This window comes from Protomyctophum parallelum, assembly GCF_964188405.1.
Source record: "Protomyctophum parallelum genome assembly, chromosome: 20".
Lineage (NCBI taxonomy): Eukaryota > Metazoa > Chordata > Actinopteri > Myctophiformes > Myctophidae > Protomyctophum > Protomyctophum parallelum.
Window position 1 is genome coordinate 20,618,176 of NC_139718.1, and position 20,425 is coordinate 20,638,600.

Here is a 20,425-nt window from a genome sequence, read left to right on the forward strand (position 1 = left end):
AGCTGGACAATCCTTCTGCTTTTCTCATCAACATAATAGGCCCCTGTAAACACTTAATAAAGGCAGAAACAAGCTCTGGACCGCACCCGGCCAAGCAATCAGCACCCTGAGGCAGAGCGAGAGAAAACAAGTCAGCTAAACCTCCCTAAACAGCAAAACAAGTAGGTTTGCGGCCGGCCGCGCCAATAGACCAATCAACTTCAACCTATTGATTGTCGATGCCATGCATTACTCCTTGAGTGGTCAAACAGAGAAGCTGTGCCATGCCTGTTCTCAACCAGCTGGCAGAGGTGCAGGCCCGAGCTGGAGGCCTAATGTGTTCTGCCAGCGACAGTGCTGATCCCACAACTTCGGGTTTTATACGACGGGACAATCAGCGAAAACACATAAACCTACAAATCAAAGCTAATTCGTTTAGCATGAAGCAATTCCAGTAAAAAGTGCAAAGCGTAAAGGATGCTTACCGTGGCTCAAACTTAAACTGCCACCATTGCTGCTCACTGTATTATCACATTTGTGTGCTCGCCAAAGCAGGATTATGGAATTGCTCTTGAGAGGGGAAGGAAACCCCCCACCCCCCGTTTCGCCGCAGAGGTGATCGATACCTCGTACACGCGTAATTTAATTGGCCATGTTCCTGCTGTTGTTCTCCATTTAGCGTTATTGCACAGGCGCGAAAAGCAGACTGGCTGAAGCTGCCATGTTAGATGAAACTTTGAAAGGAAATTAGGCTCCGAGGGGAGCTTCCTTCCTTCTTGTTGAGCAGACAATAGTCATCAAAAAGGACCAACAACATCCCTGTGGGCTGCATCTGAAGGCTGAGGGAAGGAACAACAAACTAGACAAGGAGACGGAGCATGGTGCCGCGGTGTGTGTTGTCACAGTGTCTGTTGTCACAGGCACTTTCAAAGACTGTCCCTATGGAATCCTTGTGTGATCGGCCGAGTATGGACACAATATGTATAAAGGAAAGGAAAACTCTCTGATGTAGTCCATTTGTGCACACACACACACCTCGTTTGATCAGAGGATGAAGTGCAGGCTAGGGAGAGGACTATTATCCTGCTTTGTCTCTTCAGTCTACTGCTCCGATAATTTCCCAAAGCTCATGCCCGAGGCACGCACACGCACACGCACACACACACACACACACACACACACACACACACACACTGTATTATGTTGTTGGGGTCAGCAACTTGCAGGGATGCAACTCCTCCAAAGTTGCTCCCTGGATAGCAATTCCTGCTCAACTTAAATCTTCACCGTCTAAAAGCTCCTGCATGTTAGCTCCTTCCATGCCGCGAGGTGAGAAGCCCCCCTCCTCCATTCTGGCCCATTGCGCCTCAGGGAAAACATTAATATTAATACTAGCCACATTCAAATATTTCTCCCTCTACCTGCCTCTGAACTGCCATCTACTCGGCTTGCTGCTCTCCCTCCTGTCATCTTTTATCCCCCCTCGTTTGTCTCCACTCTGCCATTGTTCCTCCCCCCCCCCACCCCCCTCTCAGTCTCTCTCACCCTGCAGCTACCGCAGGATCTCTCTTCTTCTTCTTCTTCTCTCCGTCTCCCCCTCTCTAGCTCCAGTGGGCCAGCTACCCGTCAGGCAGCGCCGCCCAAGAGAGAGCAGCCATCTGAATTATTGAGAGCATAAAAACGCTGCCGCTAATGGATCCTGAATAAACACACAGGCTTAGCTTAGCTTAGCTGCTACTGCTGCTGCTCAGTATGCCACAGGGATGAGAGACTCAACGCGGAGGCTAAGCAGGGGGAGGAGGGGTGAGGGGGATGTGTGAAAGGACACACGCTATGCCTCCGCTACCTTTAGAAGAAAAAAAAATCTTTTCTTTTCACACCTGAATATCCATGGAAGTGACACACATATGGAACACTTGAAACATTTGAAATCCTTGACTCCATTATGTCAAAACATTGGCCGACGCATTGCTAGTCTGTCTCTCATTAACGTCTTAATGTGAAAGCAGAGCCTTTAATGTTGGTCAGGTCATTGTGAAGGGCTTTGGACAGGTCCCGCAGACACACACACACAGACGAAAAACTAGCTGGACGTTAGGTCATTAAGCTTTAAGATTATAGGAGATAATCATAGATTAATGTAACGGGCTGAGAGCAACTTTCAAATGAGGTGTGAGAAAAGTGAGCTCTCGTGGAATGAGCGTGCACGTGTGTCTGTGTGTTCACCCACACACCACTAACACGTGTGTCTGTGTGTGTGTGTTCACTCACACACCACTAACACGTGTGTCTGTGTGTGTGTGTTCACTCACACACCACTAACACTTGCTAAAATCCAATTCCAAAAAGACCCTTAAATGAACATCTTCATCTTGAGGCATGGTAATGAAAAGCACTAAAGAGGTACTGAGGTAGAAGAGGTGGGAACGGAATTAAGCCAAGAATAGAAAATCAAAACAAAGGAGAAAATACGAAGAGGCCCTAGAGCAGCAAACAGAGATTCTAGGAGTGTAGCGTTCCGCTGGGAATCTTTGTACCATTGATGCAGCCCATAAACTGTGTGTGTGTGTGTGTGTGTGTGTGTGTGTAGGGGGGGGGGGGGATTCCCATGTGTGCAAGATAAAATACACTTCTCTCCTGACTTATGCAAATGAATTGTAAAGCAGCACTAGTGCCTGGCAAATTAAAGGGAGAGCGCAATAACTGCTGAGGAAAACGCACAAATCCAAAGTTAAAGTGCCAAAGGTAAGTAAACAAGTGTTGCTGAGAAGCTGCTACTGCACGTGAAATAAGGTTTAGAATTAGGTGCAAAAACAATTAATGCAACCGTTCCTCTCCTGCATTTGCCTCGTAAAAAGAATAACCCTAAAAAGACGAACTAAATTCCATTGTAACCAAACCATTTGAGCTTTGGTCTAAACCCATCAGACCCTTTATCTAAACTCTGGCACCCAACAGGCATAAAAGGCCTCAGCTGCTCAGCTCTTAAACGTCCAGGAATAGAGTCAGCTCCTGGCCTGCACTGTCTGGTGGTGTCTGCCTTCTGCACACACACCACTGTACAGCCTTTGACAGCCAGTGCTATCAGATATCTGGATGCAGACATCAGACAGGCGTCAACTCTCTCTCTCTGTGTGTGTGTGTGTGTGTGTGTGTGTGTGTGTGTGTGTGTGTGTGTGTGTGTGTGTGTGTGTGTACTACTCGGTATACTACAGTATAGCTATTGTAGCCACGGGTGTGTCAACTGGGATGTGCACAGCTAGTCTGCTGGTCTATGAAGCGTTGCTGGTTTAACATTATTAACGTAAATGTATTGAAAACCACACTAGTCGTCTTGAAAAGTTTAAAGTTAAAAAAATTGCAGATATACAAGCTCACAAGAAGCTTATTCTGCTATTCTATTCTTATATTTGCTATTATTGAGCATATCTGGGGGGGGGTGGGGGGGGGGGGGTTAAAAGCTTTTTTTCTTTTATTTGGATGGTTTAATGGTGCTGCTTACCTTCTTTTTGTCCCTCATGGAGCTCTTGCCCCTCACCATGATTTTGCATGCAGTCTCTGCTTCCAGCTGCTTGGCTGTGAGTCCGCGAGGACCAAGAATCCTCCCCACAAAGTTATACTGCAGGACGAGAGAGAGAGAGAGACAGAGAGAGAGAGAGACAGAGACAGAGACAGAGACAGAGAGAGAGAGAGAATGAGAAAGAAGGCAAGAGATTAGTCAAGTCTACAGAGTACCACTGAATATATAGAGTATTGAAAGATTAAAACGTTTATGCCAAAGTACAGCACAGAGTTATTTCACACAGGGTCCTCCTCAGTGATTGGAATCGGACCACACTCATGGTTCACATCAACCCCCACCCAACTGTTACTCATGGTTCACTTCAAACCCCACCCAACTGTTACTCATGGTTCACGCAATCATCTTCAATTAACTCTGCCTGTGAATGAAGTTATGTCTGGGATAAAACAATTCAAATTTAAGGATTAAAGACCGCTCGGCTGCATGTCAGCTCATTGCCAGTCCAACTCTGATTGTTTTTAGAGATTTTTTGTGGCTATACACTAGTATACGTGTCATACAACTGTCATACAACAAACTAGAAAAATAAAAATAAAAATACATTTACATTAAAAAAATTATAAATGACATGGCCAACATATGGTTGGCAGGTTGAACTTGGTTAATAACAAAGCCCAGGCAGCGACAGGCCACAACTCTACTTTGTGGTACTGAACCCCCTACCTGGCTGAGCCAGACATCCTTTATTACCGCATCACGCTGGGAGCAGCCTGCCAGGCCACAGGAAAATGAAATCTTTCTTGAGGGTCGAGGGAAATGGAAAATGAAACTACGGGGAATTAGAGGCGCGCAAGGAACAGGGGGGTGGAGGTGTAGAAAAGGCGGAGAGAGGGTGTTAGGAGGGAGGCGCGGGGGGGTTGCAGTGAGGTGAGGCACCCCGCTTGGCGCAATTTTCTTATCGAGGTCCCCCTCCCCCTCCCCCCTTCACTGGTGAGTGGCTTTGCGGCTTTGTACCAAAAGGAAATGTATTTACCGACGTAATCCTCAGCACTTGAAGCAGGCTTCTGCCAGGATAAAGGGGAATTGTGTTGAAATAATCCAACACATTTTCAGCCAAAATAAAAACAGAAGGTAAGGAGGAGAGAGCAGAAGGGAGGTGGGGGCTCAGGAGGAGGGGGGGGGGGGGGGTGACAGACGAAACAAAGCGGTCACGTTTATACGTGGCACGAGTGTAGTCGCTGGCATTCAGAGAGAGAGACAGCGTGATGGGGAAAATAAATCTACCGTTATTGAAAATGGGATATTTATACTGTCATGCACATATTTTCCAAAAGCTGAAGTAACCACAAGCGTAATGTCACAGTGGAAGGCTTTTGCTATGGCGATCCCAGGCGCAACCGTTCCCGTTTCTCTGGTCATAACAATGAACAGTGACACCGCAGCGCTAACTTCTTAACTGCAGTCACATCTGCTTACACACTTCAATGCCTCTGCAAATAAATAAAATATATTAACAAATCCAAAAGAGAGGGGAAAAAAGGGCCATTGGAGAACAAATGCGTGTAATTTCAGATGCATTACAAATCTAACGTGGTTCCTATAAAACAAACAGGAGGACCTGAGTTAAAACTCGTGTCACCGACTGTCACAGAGGTCCCTGTCTGAATCTGATCTGTCTGGGGCTAGTATTACTAACACACACATTGTGGATGGAAAGACAAGAATTCCTGTGGATGACAACAGTGTTCCGAAGTGGGGTGGTGTGTGTGTGTGTGTGTGTGTGTGTGTGTGTGTGTGTGTGTGTGTGTGTGTGTGTGTGTGTGTGTGTGTGTGTGTGTACAATTTACAATTTAGGCATTTAGCAGACGCTCTTAATCCAGAGCGACTCACATTAAGCAAGAACAAAAAGCATTGGAATATATCACATAAAAGCATTGAAACATGAAACATGCGTAAACTAAGAAAGTAACAGTGGAATATCTATATAATGAAACTAAACATAAAAACTATACATATATACTACTATGCTATAGATATGTACTATGGCGTGATATGACTATATACAATGCAATTATAGTGCTGTCTACATAACATGCGATAAGTCTGTATCAAATGCTATCCAAGTCTACGGAAATGCTATCCAAGGGTGTGTGTGTGTGTGTGTGTGTGTGTGTGTGTGTGTGTGTGTGTGTCTGTCTTGCAGGGGCATCAATTTGATTATCACTTTGATTAAATCATCACAAATCCAAAATAAATGCACGTTTTGTGTAATTCTTTGGTGGTACGTCGCCTATCCGCTCTCTGAAATCACGGACCAGCTATGGACAATGGCAGCCTTTTAATACATGCTTGCATGCGGCCGTGTGCACACACAAACTCACACAAAAACACAAACAGACACAACCTCAAGGAATGAAGGAGAGAGCTGTCTTTCTGCATTACAGTACCAGCTGCAGATGAGGGGCAACACAGAGCTCTAAGCACTGTGACACACACACACACACACACACACACACACACACACAGAGTAGAGCTTGGCGGTAGGACATTCAAAGTGATATCACAAGCTTTACGGATCAACATTTAATGAGTCTCCATCCTCCCATTCTGTCATCGTCTTTATCAGATTCCCGAAAAGCACAAATTAAAAAAGCAAACTGCAAGATTCGTTATTCTTTGGCAGGGTGCCTGGTGGTTCAACTAGCTACCCGCCCTCTGCCCTCAGTTTGTTCTCTACATTTAAAACAATATATTTGTTGATGCTGAATGTGAGTTTTTGCACACACTCTGATGTGCAAAATGTATACTATACTGAAAAGGTATCATTCTAAGAATTGCAGAGCAGAAGAGATTTAAAAAAAGAAAAAATACACAAGATAAACACGCTGGATGACTGCGGCTACTGTTGGCAGGAGCAACCAGCCAACCGAAGGGACGGCCATGGTATCTATTGGCAGTTTAAACCACAGTAACAACGGATCTAGCTGAAGATGGCGGAATTCCCGAGTGGGGAAAAACAAAACAAAAAAGCCATTTAAACAAGACAGCCAGGTAGAATGGCAGCATGGCAGCTCACATGGGGTGTCTCCCAACCACAAGTGCACCAAAGCATTATGGTCATTATAGGAATTCAGCAATCAAGTAAAGCATGTGCAAGGCGCAAGTTGGCAGCTAGAAAGAGTGCATTTCTTGTTTTTCTGGCGATAGGGTGCAAATCTCAAATTGTGCTACCGTAATCTACAAATACTGTTAACATTGAGTGACTGCAGATTCTTCCTTTTAGTCACGTACAAAGCAGCATGAGCTGTGATTGGTGGACTTCTGTGGGGATACATACATAGTCCATACAGATGAGATAACCCCTGTTACAGACAGCTTGGCCTGCGGGCGTACAAATTAAAATAAATCCATGCCGGTGCTGATCCAAAAAGTCAAAGTTTCACTAGTTAGAAATCCGCCTTCTCCATGTTGCTTATACCACCTTTCTTTCTACCAGCTTTCTCAGTCTCTCCCTGGACATGAATATGTTGATGATGATTGGACATGGCAGTGAGCAGCGGACTGATGGAAGGAAGTGGGTAGGGATGGAGCAGGGCGGGGGGGGGGAGGGAAGAGAGAGAGAGAGAGAGAGAGAGAGAGAGAGAGAGAGAGAGAGAGAGAGAGAGAGAGACACACACTAGAAGAGGGAATTTCATGCTTTCAGCAACAACTGGAAATGTAATTATGAACAAAACCAGTTAGCCACCACTAGTCTCTGGTGGAAGGTTAGAGGCAAAGAAAGACTCTTGTGTCCCGTCATCACCCATAAAAAGAAAAATGGGAGGGGAAAAAACCAAAACGTGATGGTTTTTCCACACTGGAATAATTAACTTGTCATGTGTTCTTTCCTTGGTGCTCAAGCAAGTGTATGCATAGGATAGGCGCGTGTGCGCGCATGTCTGTGTGTGTGTGTGTGTGTCTTGTTGACGTTGGGGACTCAGTCATGCTTCTAATGGTGATGAGGGCACACAGGCGTGCGGCAACGAGTAGGGAGTACGTCTGGGCAAAATGTCGTGCAAGCAAGCAGCCACAAATGCTGTGCACGTGTGCCACTGCCTGGTCTTAGTGCATGAAAGTTCAGAGATGCGGTCACATCAAATGTCTGGATTTCTACTGCACGTCTGTGTTCATCACCCATGTATGGTAGAGACAAAACACACTGCCTGGTCCAATTAAAACCTCCCAGGTCCAACTAGACGTCTGCTCGAAATACAAACTAAATTGACTGCAGGTTAGAATTGTTATGACCTCTACAGGTACCTACGGTATATTTGGTTGGCCTTTAGTGCCTTTCAGCTCTACAGTTTGAAGTCTGGACTCACTTCTCGCAGAGGCCGCTTTGAAAAGGGCGACTGCCATTTTAAGCTGTTGGAATATGGAAACAATGGAGAACTCGTGTGTTGGAGTCATCAGGGGATGCTTCGACCCACCAGTAACTCCACTCCACAAAGCCTAGCCAGGAAGTATAGGATGGCTACAGCACCTTTCCTCGCATAGACACCACTTAAATTTCTCTTCTACACAACTCACCAGAAATACAACACCACCTACGCAGCCACTACAAAGAGAGCATGGTTCTCTGTGGGCACACAGGTACTCCCCTTTCTTCCCCGACTGTGGTCTGGAAAGTGCAGCCTATAGGGACCCCCGCGGGGAACCAGACGATGGGGTCACCACTCAGGGGGATGTTTGCAGTAGTCTCTAGTGAAGTGGAAATGAAGCCCCATTTATCCCTACTAGTAAACAACTTTATGTATGGAATATATTCAATTCCAAAAGCTGTACTCTCACCGTTAGCCGCTATTCCCACAACTAGTCATTAAAGACTCTGATTTAGCCATTCTGGGCTAAATCAGCTCCCGATAACAAAAGAGGGAGGAAATACATAAATAAATAACCCTGCAAAAAATATTGTATACGTTCTATTTACAAATGCACCCTTGCCATCGCCATCTGGTGAACAGAATACATGCATAAACTATTTATTTTGCCAACTCCGCAACTCTCAGCAGCCTCTCTTCTCCTATTCCCTCCCCTCATTTACAGCATTAGGAGATTAGAGACACTGGGACCTTTGGTGGATGGACTCTCTCCCTTCTCCACCCCATCTCTCTTTTATCTCATTCCTCCTCGAAGCTCTGAAAGCCAACACACAGAGCGAGAGAGAGAGCAACACACACAGAGCAACAGACACACACACACACAGAGAGAAAGAGAGCAACACACACAGAGCAACACACACACACACACACACCCCCCTTCAGGACGAGGGCTTACCCTGACATTAAAGGGTCTTTGTTTACCCGCCCTGTTATCGCTACTCCACAGGCGGGTTATGGCGTGCGCGCGCGTGTGTGTGTAAATATGTATGCATCTCCATGTTTGTGTGGCCGACTGCAGAACTATACAGAGTTCTTGCAGACACCCTCGGCTACACTCGGCTGCCGTGAAAGTGTGCGTTTGTGTGTGTGGGGGCATTTGAGTGCACGCGCAACACAAGAGCCGTGAGCGCACGCGCGTGTCCGTGTACTATGATTTGTGCCGCTGGTGTGTGAATGAGTGGAGACGATGGCGGTTCCAGCAACAGCGCTCGGGGGAAGCAGAACAATCGTTTCATGTGACAGTGGTGTTGGTTTGTGGTGATGGCGAGAAGGAGACAGGAAATGAGATCACGCATCCGTGCGTGTGGGGCTTTAGAGCGAGGGGCCAAGGTGCGAGGAGAATACCAATCGACATGCTCGTAGGGTTCAGGGAAACGATCAGCAGTTCATTCGGTGCTATGCATCGAGAAACTGTTGCTACATCGGGCGCCGCCATCTCTCTCTTTCTCTCCCTCTAGCTTTTCTCCCCCCCTTCACTCCCCTCACTCTTCCCCCTTTGCTGTCCTGACCTCAACAGTTTTATTGGGCAACAACTCATACAAAAGTAATGGCTGGCCCGCTAGGCCGCTACTGTTTTTCATGTCAAAGATAACTCTCCCTCCTCCAATATTTTGTTTTTTACTTCACCCCAAATTACAAGGGAGAGATCCGAGCAAGGGCACAGAGACGAACAGTGGTGTTTTGTTGTCTGCACCAACCCCTGCTCTCTCCACGTGTCTAATAAAAGCCGTCTATCCTCAGCCATTCACGGCTGTCTCAGGATGCTCCTTCAGCACACATCCTTTTCTTCTCCCTGTCTGTGTCTGTCGATGTACGCTGCATCCAGTCATCCCTCTTTTGCATATCTGTCAGCTCCCCAACCTTCCTCCCTCCCTCACTGCGCAGATCTCTTGCAGAATATATAAATCAATGTTTCCCTCTCGACTACACGCAACCTCCCCAACCGCGGGCTGGCTGCCTGCCCGTTTATCGCTCATTCATCTGCTGGCTGAAATGTTCATGCGTTCAATTAAATCCATCTTGTGCACCTCCTCTGTGTGACCCACACACACACAAGCGCCCACTACACGCACATACATTTCCACATACCGGTAGGTCATCGAGAGGCAGCGCAGGACACAAGGAGATAGAGGACTGGGGTGGACAGGGGCCGGAGGGTTGAGGTTCAACAGAGATTAATTTATGGAAGATTGCATCCACGGCCTGCGGGGAAGGACGGACGAACCAGGAGATGCGAGGCAATGCCATGCCAGGGCCTTTGAGGAGCGCACGAGTGGACGTTTAGACTTTGATTCTGACGGGTGACATTTTCGCCTCAAAGCCCTATAGACTTCAAAGCACTCCATTCAGCATATCCAGCATTTAGCGCCTATAATCCAAGAATCCTTTGATAATTCAGTTTGGGTTTATTTTGGGGTTGCGGGCGGCAAGGAAATGGACTTGAAGGCAGAAGTGAGAGAGAGACGAGGAGAGAGAGAGAAAATGATGGAAGAGCAGAGATTGATGCCGGATGAAACGGCAGCAAGGGGTGAGCGGAGAGCAAGGTTCGCGAACTCTTAAATAAGCAAATGCGAAAAAGAAAAGCCAAGCGTAGAAAAGGGAGAGAGATAAGTTAAATAGCACCCAGCCTCTGCCTCAGTGTTCATCCGAGCGTTAGTTAATCAGCATAAGTCAATAGGAGACTGCCCTCTGACAAGGCTGAGAGCACCGTAGAATTATGCTAGCCACGCTACACTACGTAGCTGCAGCCTTATCCCACAGGGAGAAGAGAGGGAGATAGAGAAAGAGGGAAGATAGGGGATGGAGAGAGATGGATCAGACATAAAGAAGATTTGCCAGATCCCCTATTTTGGTTAATATATAAAAATCCACAGGCTATGAGTCTTGGATGAACTAAATAGCTCAAGTGAATACTGAGGCTGTGATGAGTGCATGGATGGCTCAGCTCTGCGTGGAAAGCTATACAGAATATTTTTCATGCAGTCTATTTTTGCAACAACGGAGCAAACAATTAAATGTGACACTAATTGTATTGGCGTGTACACCCATGCGACTTGCATGCTGAGTGCATGTTGCCACCCCATTCTGATGCACTGAATGGGACATCATCACATTAAATCAGACTATTGAATGGTCCAAGTAGGTGAGATACTGACAAGCTCAGTAGGCGTTGTGGGGGTTGATGATGGCTACTGTTTTTACCACGACACCGGAGGCGTGCAGTCTCAGCGCTGTCCGAGTTGCGACCCGATGGGCACAGAATAGTAACTTGTATTTTGGGCGAGAGGGTTTGCTTCAACTGCTACTGGCCAGAAAGCCACGCCTCCGTCTTGGTCAAAACAGTAGCCATCCTCAACCCACAGAAGAAATGACAAAACACCTACTGGTAGGTCAGTATCTCGCCTACCAATCAATAGTCTGATTAAACGTGATAATGATTGTCGTTTGCAAATCTAAATATTTTTTATTGTGTTATACATAGGTAGAGGCCTCGTATCAGACATTTGGGCTTCTTGCCTCCTCCTGGCACTTTCCCTTTCATATATTGCGTATTATTTTGTATCGTTTTTATATTGTGCCAAATCAAATCAAAATAATGTCCCGTTCAGTGCATGACAGCATTCGAAGCCACCGATGTTGCTCGTGTATGTGTGAGAGCACGTTTGGAAATGCTACTTTGGATGGATAAAAGAGACAGAGACTGTGTGTAGTCGTTGGCGTGGAAAGGTTCGAGAACCACCAATCGAGTTTTTCCGAAAACCCCTTTGTGTTTTAAACATTGTTATAAATTAGATATTGAAAAATAGCAGATCTACAAGCTCATAGCGCGCCACTGAGTGGCACGCTACGAGCTTGTAGGTCTGAAGAACGACTGACATAGAAACATAATACATAGAAACGTTTTCAGAAAACTGTCAGGATGTAGAAGACATTTTTAGATCTCAGGTCAGAATGGGTTAAGGGGGTGAAGGAGGAGATCAAGCTCTGGCATGATGATGATGATGTGATGACACCCAGCCTAATGACTTTCACGCAAGAGCAAACCAGCAAAACGTACCGGGGTCTGCTCAGTGCATCACCACGGCCTTCATTTATATACGTCTTATATCCAAAAATCTGTACCGCTTCCCATGGCAGTGACGCTGCAGCGGCAAGAAGTTGCTCACGTTTCACTGTCGCACATTTGTTATTATATATTTTTTACCTCCCCAAGCCACTCGCTCGCTTTCCCCTTTAATTAGTTCCCGATTATTCTCTGTCGACACAGCGCACACACACACACACACGTGTGTGTTGCAGCATGCACATCTTGTCCACCTGCCAGGAAAAGCGTGTCTGCAGCAGCCTCCAGCCTAATTACTGTCCCCAGCACACACACACATGTGCAGTGCACGCGCGAGAACACACACGCAGCTAACTGGAAATGACACCGCTAGTCTATTTTTCATTATTCCACTCAGGCTCAGTCAGGGCATCTATCATGGCCCTCTGTTATGCCAGCTGAAAGACTGCTCTTCTTATTGATGTGCATACATTCAGACAAGGAACTTTTAACCAATTAAGGACTATTTTGTATCTTCTACAAGGTCACACTGCTCAGCATGTGTGAGAGATGGGGACACACAGAGAGAGAGACAGACAGAGACAGAGAGAGAGAGAGAGAGAGAGAGAGAGAGAGAGAGAAAATTAAAGTGGCTCACACCGATATTCAAACAGCAAAGAAAAATATTAAACACTCATTATGTGGCTGCCATTGAAAAACAACTGCATTGAATGGTCGATTTGCCTTGAATTAGTGTCACCTGAATGATGGCTGATGGAGACTGACTGAGAAAAGACGAACATGAAGCACTAAGCAAAGCCCGACAGGCCGGCATCCTTTTACTGGTTTTCACGCACTTAAAGAATCATAAACAACAGCAGCGGCGGCAGCTTTCAAAATGCCGCCTCCAGCGAATGAGAGCATGAGGCCATTTTTGTGATCAATCCCTGTGCCCCCCAATCCCTGTGCAGAGAAGTCATTTGTGATGCTCAATTGGAGTCATTTGGCATCAAAGGGCAGGCTAATAACCAGCAAATGAAGACTTGACTGGGATCAAACAGCTGTTCCTGTGACGACCCAGCAGCTTGGGCACCAAGGAGGGGGAGGTAGATTGTTTTAACAGGCAACTGAACCACTTGAGCCCTAGCATTCCTATTCTCGGAGAAACGGTCGGCAAACAATAGCAGATCTACAACGCGTTGCAACGCATTGAGAGATGCAGACTTAATACTACCACGTTCAACAGCACTACAGACTGCCTGGCTTCTGGTAATACAGGCTAAAGTACTGTCTATTATAAGTTACAATGCAAGCCCAACATGACATTGCTAACCATGCTAACGGAGGCTGACGTCGGAGAGGCCTGTGCAAACGTATCCAAAATAAAAGACCTTGTCTTCTCGACGGCTCTTTCAAAGCCAGTCAGAGCCGTTTATCAGTAGCTCAACACCTTACGTCTATAACTCGCTGTCCCATTTCACAGAGTCAGCAGCACAGCAAGGGGTGTGTGAGCTTGTTCTGCGCGATTAACTGGAAAACATATTGAAACCAATAACAGACTTAATCTTGTGCATAATCGAGAAGTAGGTTTTATGTTGGGTTTTTTACTTTTTTTTGCAGCTTTCGTCTTTATTTTATATTTTTTATAGAGGGACAGACAGTAGGCTGACAGGAAATGGGGGAGTGACATGCAGTAAAGGCCGTCGGGATCGGGAGTCGAACCCGCGGCACACTGCCAGACTCAGACTACCGGCCAAGGTGCCTGGACCGCTGAGCCACGGCCCAGGCCAGGTTTTATGTTTTTTATATGTTTTTTTTCCTTCTTATATATTATAGATCAATGAATTGACAGATTAAGCACTTAATGGTGGCGTACAAAAACAGTAAAAAAATAACTGTTCTACAAGCCAACAACGACATAATGATCAGCTTTTTCTTTTTTTAAGATGTATTTAATGATAATGCAAACATCATTCAAAACACAGAATTACAGAATCATGATCGGCAATTTTTACCATATTTTTCATTCATTGTAAGAGGTGATTTGAAATGATCGTGATATTGTTTTGAATTTATATCAGCCAGCCTTACTGTGCACAGAACAAACAAAATACACGAGTCATTTCTGTCACAGGCTCAACCCCTAGCATTCCTTATTGCCTTGCATCGGTAGGCCTATACTTGTTGCTTATTTACATAGACGCTAGACAGAGGCCTATGTTGTTAACTTGTTGACCCATATGCTATGCACTCTATTTATACAGACGTGTGTCGTTTCCTCCTCTTCCGATGCCAAATGTGTTACGTTTGTTTAGATAGTGTGCCGTTTAGACAGATGCTATAGCTAACCTGGTGTCCTTGTTACTTTGTAACACTTAATTGTTTTCTTTGCACTCCATTTACGTGACAGCTTTCCCCATTGTTGGCTGACTAGGATTCATGCTGTTCTGATCTTGCACTTTGTAATTCACTCTGGATAAGAGCATCTGCTAAATGGCTAAATTGTAAATAGATGGCGACACACATATCAAAATGCCTTAGCAGACGACACCTGAAGGTCAAACGGCAATGACACTAGCAGCCTATCAGAGCATTTGTGTGTGTGTGTGTGTGTGTGTGTGTGTGTGTGTGTGTGTGTGTGTGTGTGTGACACAGAGAGAGCGCTAGCTACAGATAGGGTTTAATTGAAGATGGAAGTTATCAGATGGCCCGCCACTCTGCTGTCAGTCAGGACGCAGTCACCACGGTGACACGTCATGGTGCTCTGCACATTGGTGACATGGCTGTATGCACGCATACATGCACAAACACACACATGTTTATGCACGCAGAAAAGGGTACACAGCACAGACACACACTATAGAGGTGCATATGCAGACACGTGCACAGTTGCACACATCCCACCATGCACAGAATGAGTACTCGTCTCAGACACGCATGCAGCCATAGACGGGGAAAGGATGAAGCCACACACACACACACGTATGTACGTACTTACAGACACACGCACACACGTACAGACACAGTTAAGGGAATTAGAGCAGGAGTGTGCTGGCAAGACAAGTTATTTTGGTGGAATTGACATGCTGCACTGCAGCCAGGCACCAAGACAATCTAATTATCTGAGAGGGAGAGGGGGAGAGAAGAGGGGGAGAGGGAGAGGGGGAGAGAAGAGGGGGAGAGGGAGAGGGGGAGAGAAGAGGGGGAGAGGGAGAGGGGGAGAGAAGAGACAGAGAGCGAGACAGAGAGAGACAGACAGATTCATTACTAGGTGAAAACAAAAATGGCAGGTGCTCCAAAGTGAGGAGAGGACAAAATGAATAGACATATTTCCATTGGCAACGTCAACAATGCCAAGAACACAAAACTAGGACCGCTGAGGGACTTTCAGATTCCCAGACATCGTGGACAATCTTGATTGAATTTGGTCGCCTTGCCTTTGTCTCTTAACTGTTACACAAGGGGTTAATAACCAGAACATGCCCATTGGCCAATCCATCAGCTTCAAGAAAAATCACAGAGGCCATTATTTAGGCATAGGATGCCAATAAACACATTACCAACAATTAATGTCTGCGATTACAGTACCAAGACAAAATATGTGGGTGATCACTTTAGCCATAAGCGTGCAGCCATGATGCATGTGCATTGTGCATGCACAACAACAGCCCACCAGCATGTTCACTTGACACATGACACTAATAATGATCATTACAGTCTCCTCTGCCGTTAATGGTTGGGGACATGCAGACGCTTTTCTCTCATCATCTCATACATCCCTTCCTCTCTTTCTGATAAATCCTGAGATGAGACGACTTATTCGAGACTCGACAAAATAATGTATTAGCTGGCATCTAGAACAGTATGTGCATGCTACCAGCATCCACATACAAATACATCATCTACGTCAGTCAGTGGTTCTCAACCAGTGGTCCTTGACAGAGTTCCAGGTGGTCCCCAGCTAAATAATGGAAAGTTGGTAACCAAATGGACCCCAAATGCCGAATAAATAATGGGCCATGATATGAAACATGTTGAAAACCACTGATCTACGTGCCCACTGCATGCTACCAGCATGCAGTGCAAATACAATCCCTGAGTTACACACACACACACACACACACACAAGCATGACTGTGTCCTGCGACATAATGGCCAACACAGCCACTCCATCTCACAGTAATTCCATGAAGACCTGCTTCAGATTTCCCCTGCTTTCAATCAACAAGGCTAAATATAACCATGCTATTTGGCCTTTCCCTTTTTTCCTGTTACGGACTTAATGACCACACTGAGTGCTTCTGCGTGCGTGTGTGCGGTTTGTGTGCGTAATATAGAGCGAGAAACCATGTGATTTATACCATTAGTGTACATTGGCACAATGGTGTGTGCGTGTAAATTGTGTACGGTGTGTGCTTGCAATGCCTGCATTGAGTGTTTTCAGACCGTCACTGACTCATCTTGGCCACCAGGGGGTAGCCTAATTAATTTAGTGGCTTGCCCGGCAGCTCATAAAGACATTACAGTGTTGGAGAACGGTGCAGCACAGAGCAGCACAACAGCACGGGGTCAGCCCAGGATGACACAACACTTCACACCCCGAGCGGCATGAACATAGTTCTCCGTCCTATCATATAGTAACGCCCAGCACTCAGCACGGAGATTAATAAAAGGACGGAGATTTGATATCAAAACCAATCACATCGCTCCACAGGCTGGGAGCGTCTGTTGCGCAACATTCAATGTACTTTTTTTTGTGTGTGCAAATCTTTGAATATAATTATTTTAACTCGAATCTTTGCTTCTCAGGATCCCTGGATCAAAATATTTTGAGATGGGGGTCGGTGGCCAAATACATAGAATTTTGGGGGTCCTTGACATGAAGAAGTTTGAGACCCACTGATATAGCAACATAAGTCAGAAAACGGTTAGGATTTAGACAGCGGCATTTGTAGAATCGACCTCAGGTTTTAATGGGTCCACAAACACACACATGCTAGCTAGCCTACACAGTGCATGTGACAGAGTATAATATGATCCGATTCTTTTACGAGCTTCCAGGAATGGTGAACTCATATTTTACCAGAGGATCTGCTTAAGGTTAGGGACTGAACAGACTGGAGATGAGATTATACCGTCAGCAGCCAATGTTGTAAAAAATGAATAAATGTCCTTCGAAAAGCCAAACTGTATTTCGAGACAGATAAAGGTAGGCCTTTTCCATGTTAAAAAGGTTAAAATGTCAAAATAACAGAATAAAAAAATAAATAAAATGCAACTCCAGTTGGAATAAATCTGGCATCTGCCTTTAGAGAAACTGCAATGAGCTAGCTCTCATCAATAGCATATTGGTCTCACAATCTGGGAAGCCTTGCAGCAGTGTTGCCAGATCTTGCCAAAGAAATAAGCAACTTTACAGAAATACAAGCCTAAAGTAGACTAGGCAATTACTGCCTCGGAGTTGTAGCTGGGAGGTTATAAGAACAAGTATTGGTGTGGGCTGTGTGTGTGTGTGTGTGTGTGTGTGTGTGTGTGTGTGTGTGTGTGTGTGTGTGTGTCTGTCTGTGGGGGGGGGGGGTCTGGCCGGGCCTGGGGCCGGGCCGGGCCTGGGTGCCCTTTATCAGCCCTGTCAGGGGGAAAATGCAATTCACGCCTGGCTGGGCTCTGCCCTGCCCCCTGTCCCTCTATCCTCCTCTCTGCTGGCTGCTGGGATTAGGAAGAGAAATGTTGCTGCTAGAGAGGTGACACATCCAGATGCATGAGTGTGCGCGAGCGACCGTGCGCGTGTGTCTGACCACCTATAGGATTAGCGCGAGGACAGGAACGACCGAAGGAGGTCGAGTGACCCCGGGCACAACCTTACACAAACCACAGACGAAAAACACCAGCGAACATCGAGAAGGCGCCGGACACACAAAACAATACCTCACCAAAGGCAAAGACGGTGTACCCGTTTCTCTCACGCACACATCTCACCATCACCCTCCGGATAAGCCTCACAACCTCGTATCTCCTCGTGTCGCATCCTTCTTCATCTCTACAGTCTGGCTGACAGCTCTACCCTGGCCACGCTTTCTAAACCCTGTGTGTGTGTGTGTGTGTGTGTGTGTGTGTGTGTGTGTGTGTGTGTGTGTATCTGTTTAATCAGTGCCATCCGTCTGGTCCCTCTATAGTCTAGACTTTGCCATTCCACCAACCAGCTTTCTATTTTCGACACTAGGAATATATATTATAATAACATATTTATTGAGGAGGTAGTTTTCACTGCACCGCTCTCCTTCGGTGAACAGCTGAGCTGGTCATGGGTTTTCTCCTCTGGCCAGGCCAGATTTAGACCGGACTGCTGATACAGCCATGCGGCGGTCGTATATTATCGACTAGGTACACATCCTACGAGTCCACTGGCCTGAGTAAACAGTCTATCAATAGAAAAACAACATAGCGGACATTTATGGCAAGGAGGGAGAGATAGAGAGAGAGAAAGAGAGAGAGAGAGAGAAATAACTGTAAGGTCATGGCTTTAAGTCTGGTTATGTCGTGCTTCACTACTTCAAAGGGTTCTTGTACGAGATGTTCACCAGGCTTTAGGAGTGTCTATCAAATTACTGTGGAGCATATCCACTTAATGTTGATTCCCCAGCAACTGAAAGGACAGCTGAAGCTCATCTTTTAAACACACAAATACATGTCTGAGTGTCCTTGAGCATGATGTTAAAGCCCTCAGTGCTCAGTCACAGCAGGTCGCACTGTGTTGAGTGCATCAGAAAGATTGCATATGAAATGGGAAACACTCTAAACAATGAGTCCCTGGTGGCGTCTATCAACTGCTCCCCTGGTAAAGAACGTGAGCGTCATTTTAAAGCAAGGCTGAGGTAAAGAACAATGTGAAAGAAAGCATGTACCAGTGTATCTGAGATGGGGTTTTTAAATCCTTTTTTCCTCTGAATCTGAATTTGAAAGAGTTCAAAACTTTTAATCCCCACCCGAGTGAATCGGATTTGGATTTTGGAAGATATATGATTTGATTAATCAAACTTGTATATCGTTGCCATCGTCGGCAATAGTAACTTCTTATCTCCATATTTTAACGTTTACGCCAATTAATGTGAGTGAACTTGTAGATCAGTTATTTAAAAAAAAAATGTTTATGTAAAAGGCACGGTTTGGGACATACTAGGTTTCCACCCGAAAATGTCAATATCTTATTGACAATGTTTGCTGAGATAGTTCTATGATCACAGATCGGATATCAAAGTGATCCCAATTCATATTTTGGTTTTGAACTATCCAAAATCCAAATGTGGTCCACTTGAATAGGGATTAAAAAAGTGTTTAACTGTTGGGCCCCGGGGATTTCTCTAAATGCAATGGTTGATGCCATCGAGGAGTACAGTCGCAAAAAAACTGCTGCATTGGAAACCAATAATGTCACCGACTCAATATGAAGGACAAGCACCGCCCTGAAGACTTTGGACTGTAATAGTTTAGAGCAAAGCATTCTGAGACAGACCTGTGAGTCTACATTGTCTACACAGCAGGTAAAAGGGTGTAGGGGAAGAGTGTGAGTCTACATTGTCTACACAGCAGGTAAAAGGGTGTAGGGGAAGAGTGTGAGTCTACAGTGTCTACACAGCAGGTAAAAGGGTGTAGGTAGGGGAAGAGTGTGCGCAAAAGACAGGGAGCCCGGGAGAAGTGTGAGTGTGTCTGAGCTCAGTACCGACACGTTTGCTGAACCATCAGCAGCCATCATTACATTGATGATCCACTGCCTGGGGGCCTCGGCAGCCTACGGGAGTGATCAGGTTCCATGGCCCAATACTTGAAGAGCATCGCTATTGATTTGTCGATGCAGACAGATTATGAAATGTGCCTTACTCATTGCCCTCTCCAATACAGATTTTATGGAGAACAAAACCTGACTCATCGACTCGGCGCGTGTGTGTGCTACTATACTTTTCAGAGCCAATATCTTGGAATTGAATTCGTGCCCCATTTACACATAGTTGTGCGGTGGTTTTGCGTAACAACATAGCCAAAGTATAGTAATACAAACATGCTTGAGTGTGTGTGTGTGTGTGTGTGTGTGTGTGTGTGTGTGTGTGTGTGTGTGTGTGTGTGTGTGTGTGTGTGTGTGTGTGTGTGTGTGAGTGTGTGTGTGAGTGTGTGTGTGCGCGCTTACGTCGGGGTATTCTTTGACAGGCACAAAGAGTTTCTCCTGCAGGTGGATGATGGGTCCATGGGCATCAGGCAGTTCCAGGGGGTGTCTGTCCTGCAGGCCGTTTACTGAGTCACTGTACATGTCCTTACGTACTCTGTTGATCTCTGGAACACAAAACCCAAGGGCCAAAGGTCAGTACAGGTTAACACTTAACAGCATATATAATGACGAGCGCAGCGCATGTCCATGACCGCACGTGTAAATTGAATTCCTCTCAGAAATTTGCCATTTGTGCGAAAGCT

At 45.9% G+C, this 20,425-nt stretch overlaps 1 protein-coding gene across 1 annotated transcript in view; it reads right to left on the minus strand.

Annotated features, from left to right (window-relative positions):
- Positions 1-20,425, minus strand: part of qkia (QKI, KH domain containing, RNA binding a) — a gene marked incomplete at its 3' end in the record, with an annotated part of 83,483 nt that overhangs the window by 35,925 nt on the left and 27,133 nt on the right. Inside the window, 2 exon segments of the mRNA XM_083792636.1 lie at positions 3,482-3,598; positions 20,145-20,287. Coding sequence (XP_083648762.1) covers positions 3,482-3,598; positions 20,145-20,287 — 260 coding nt within the window.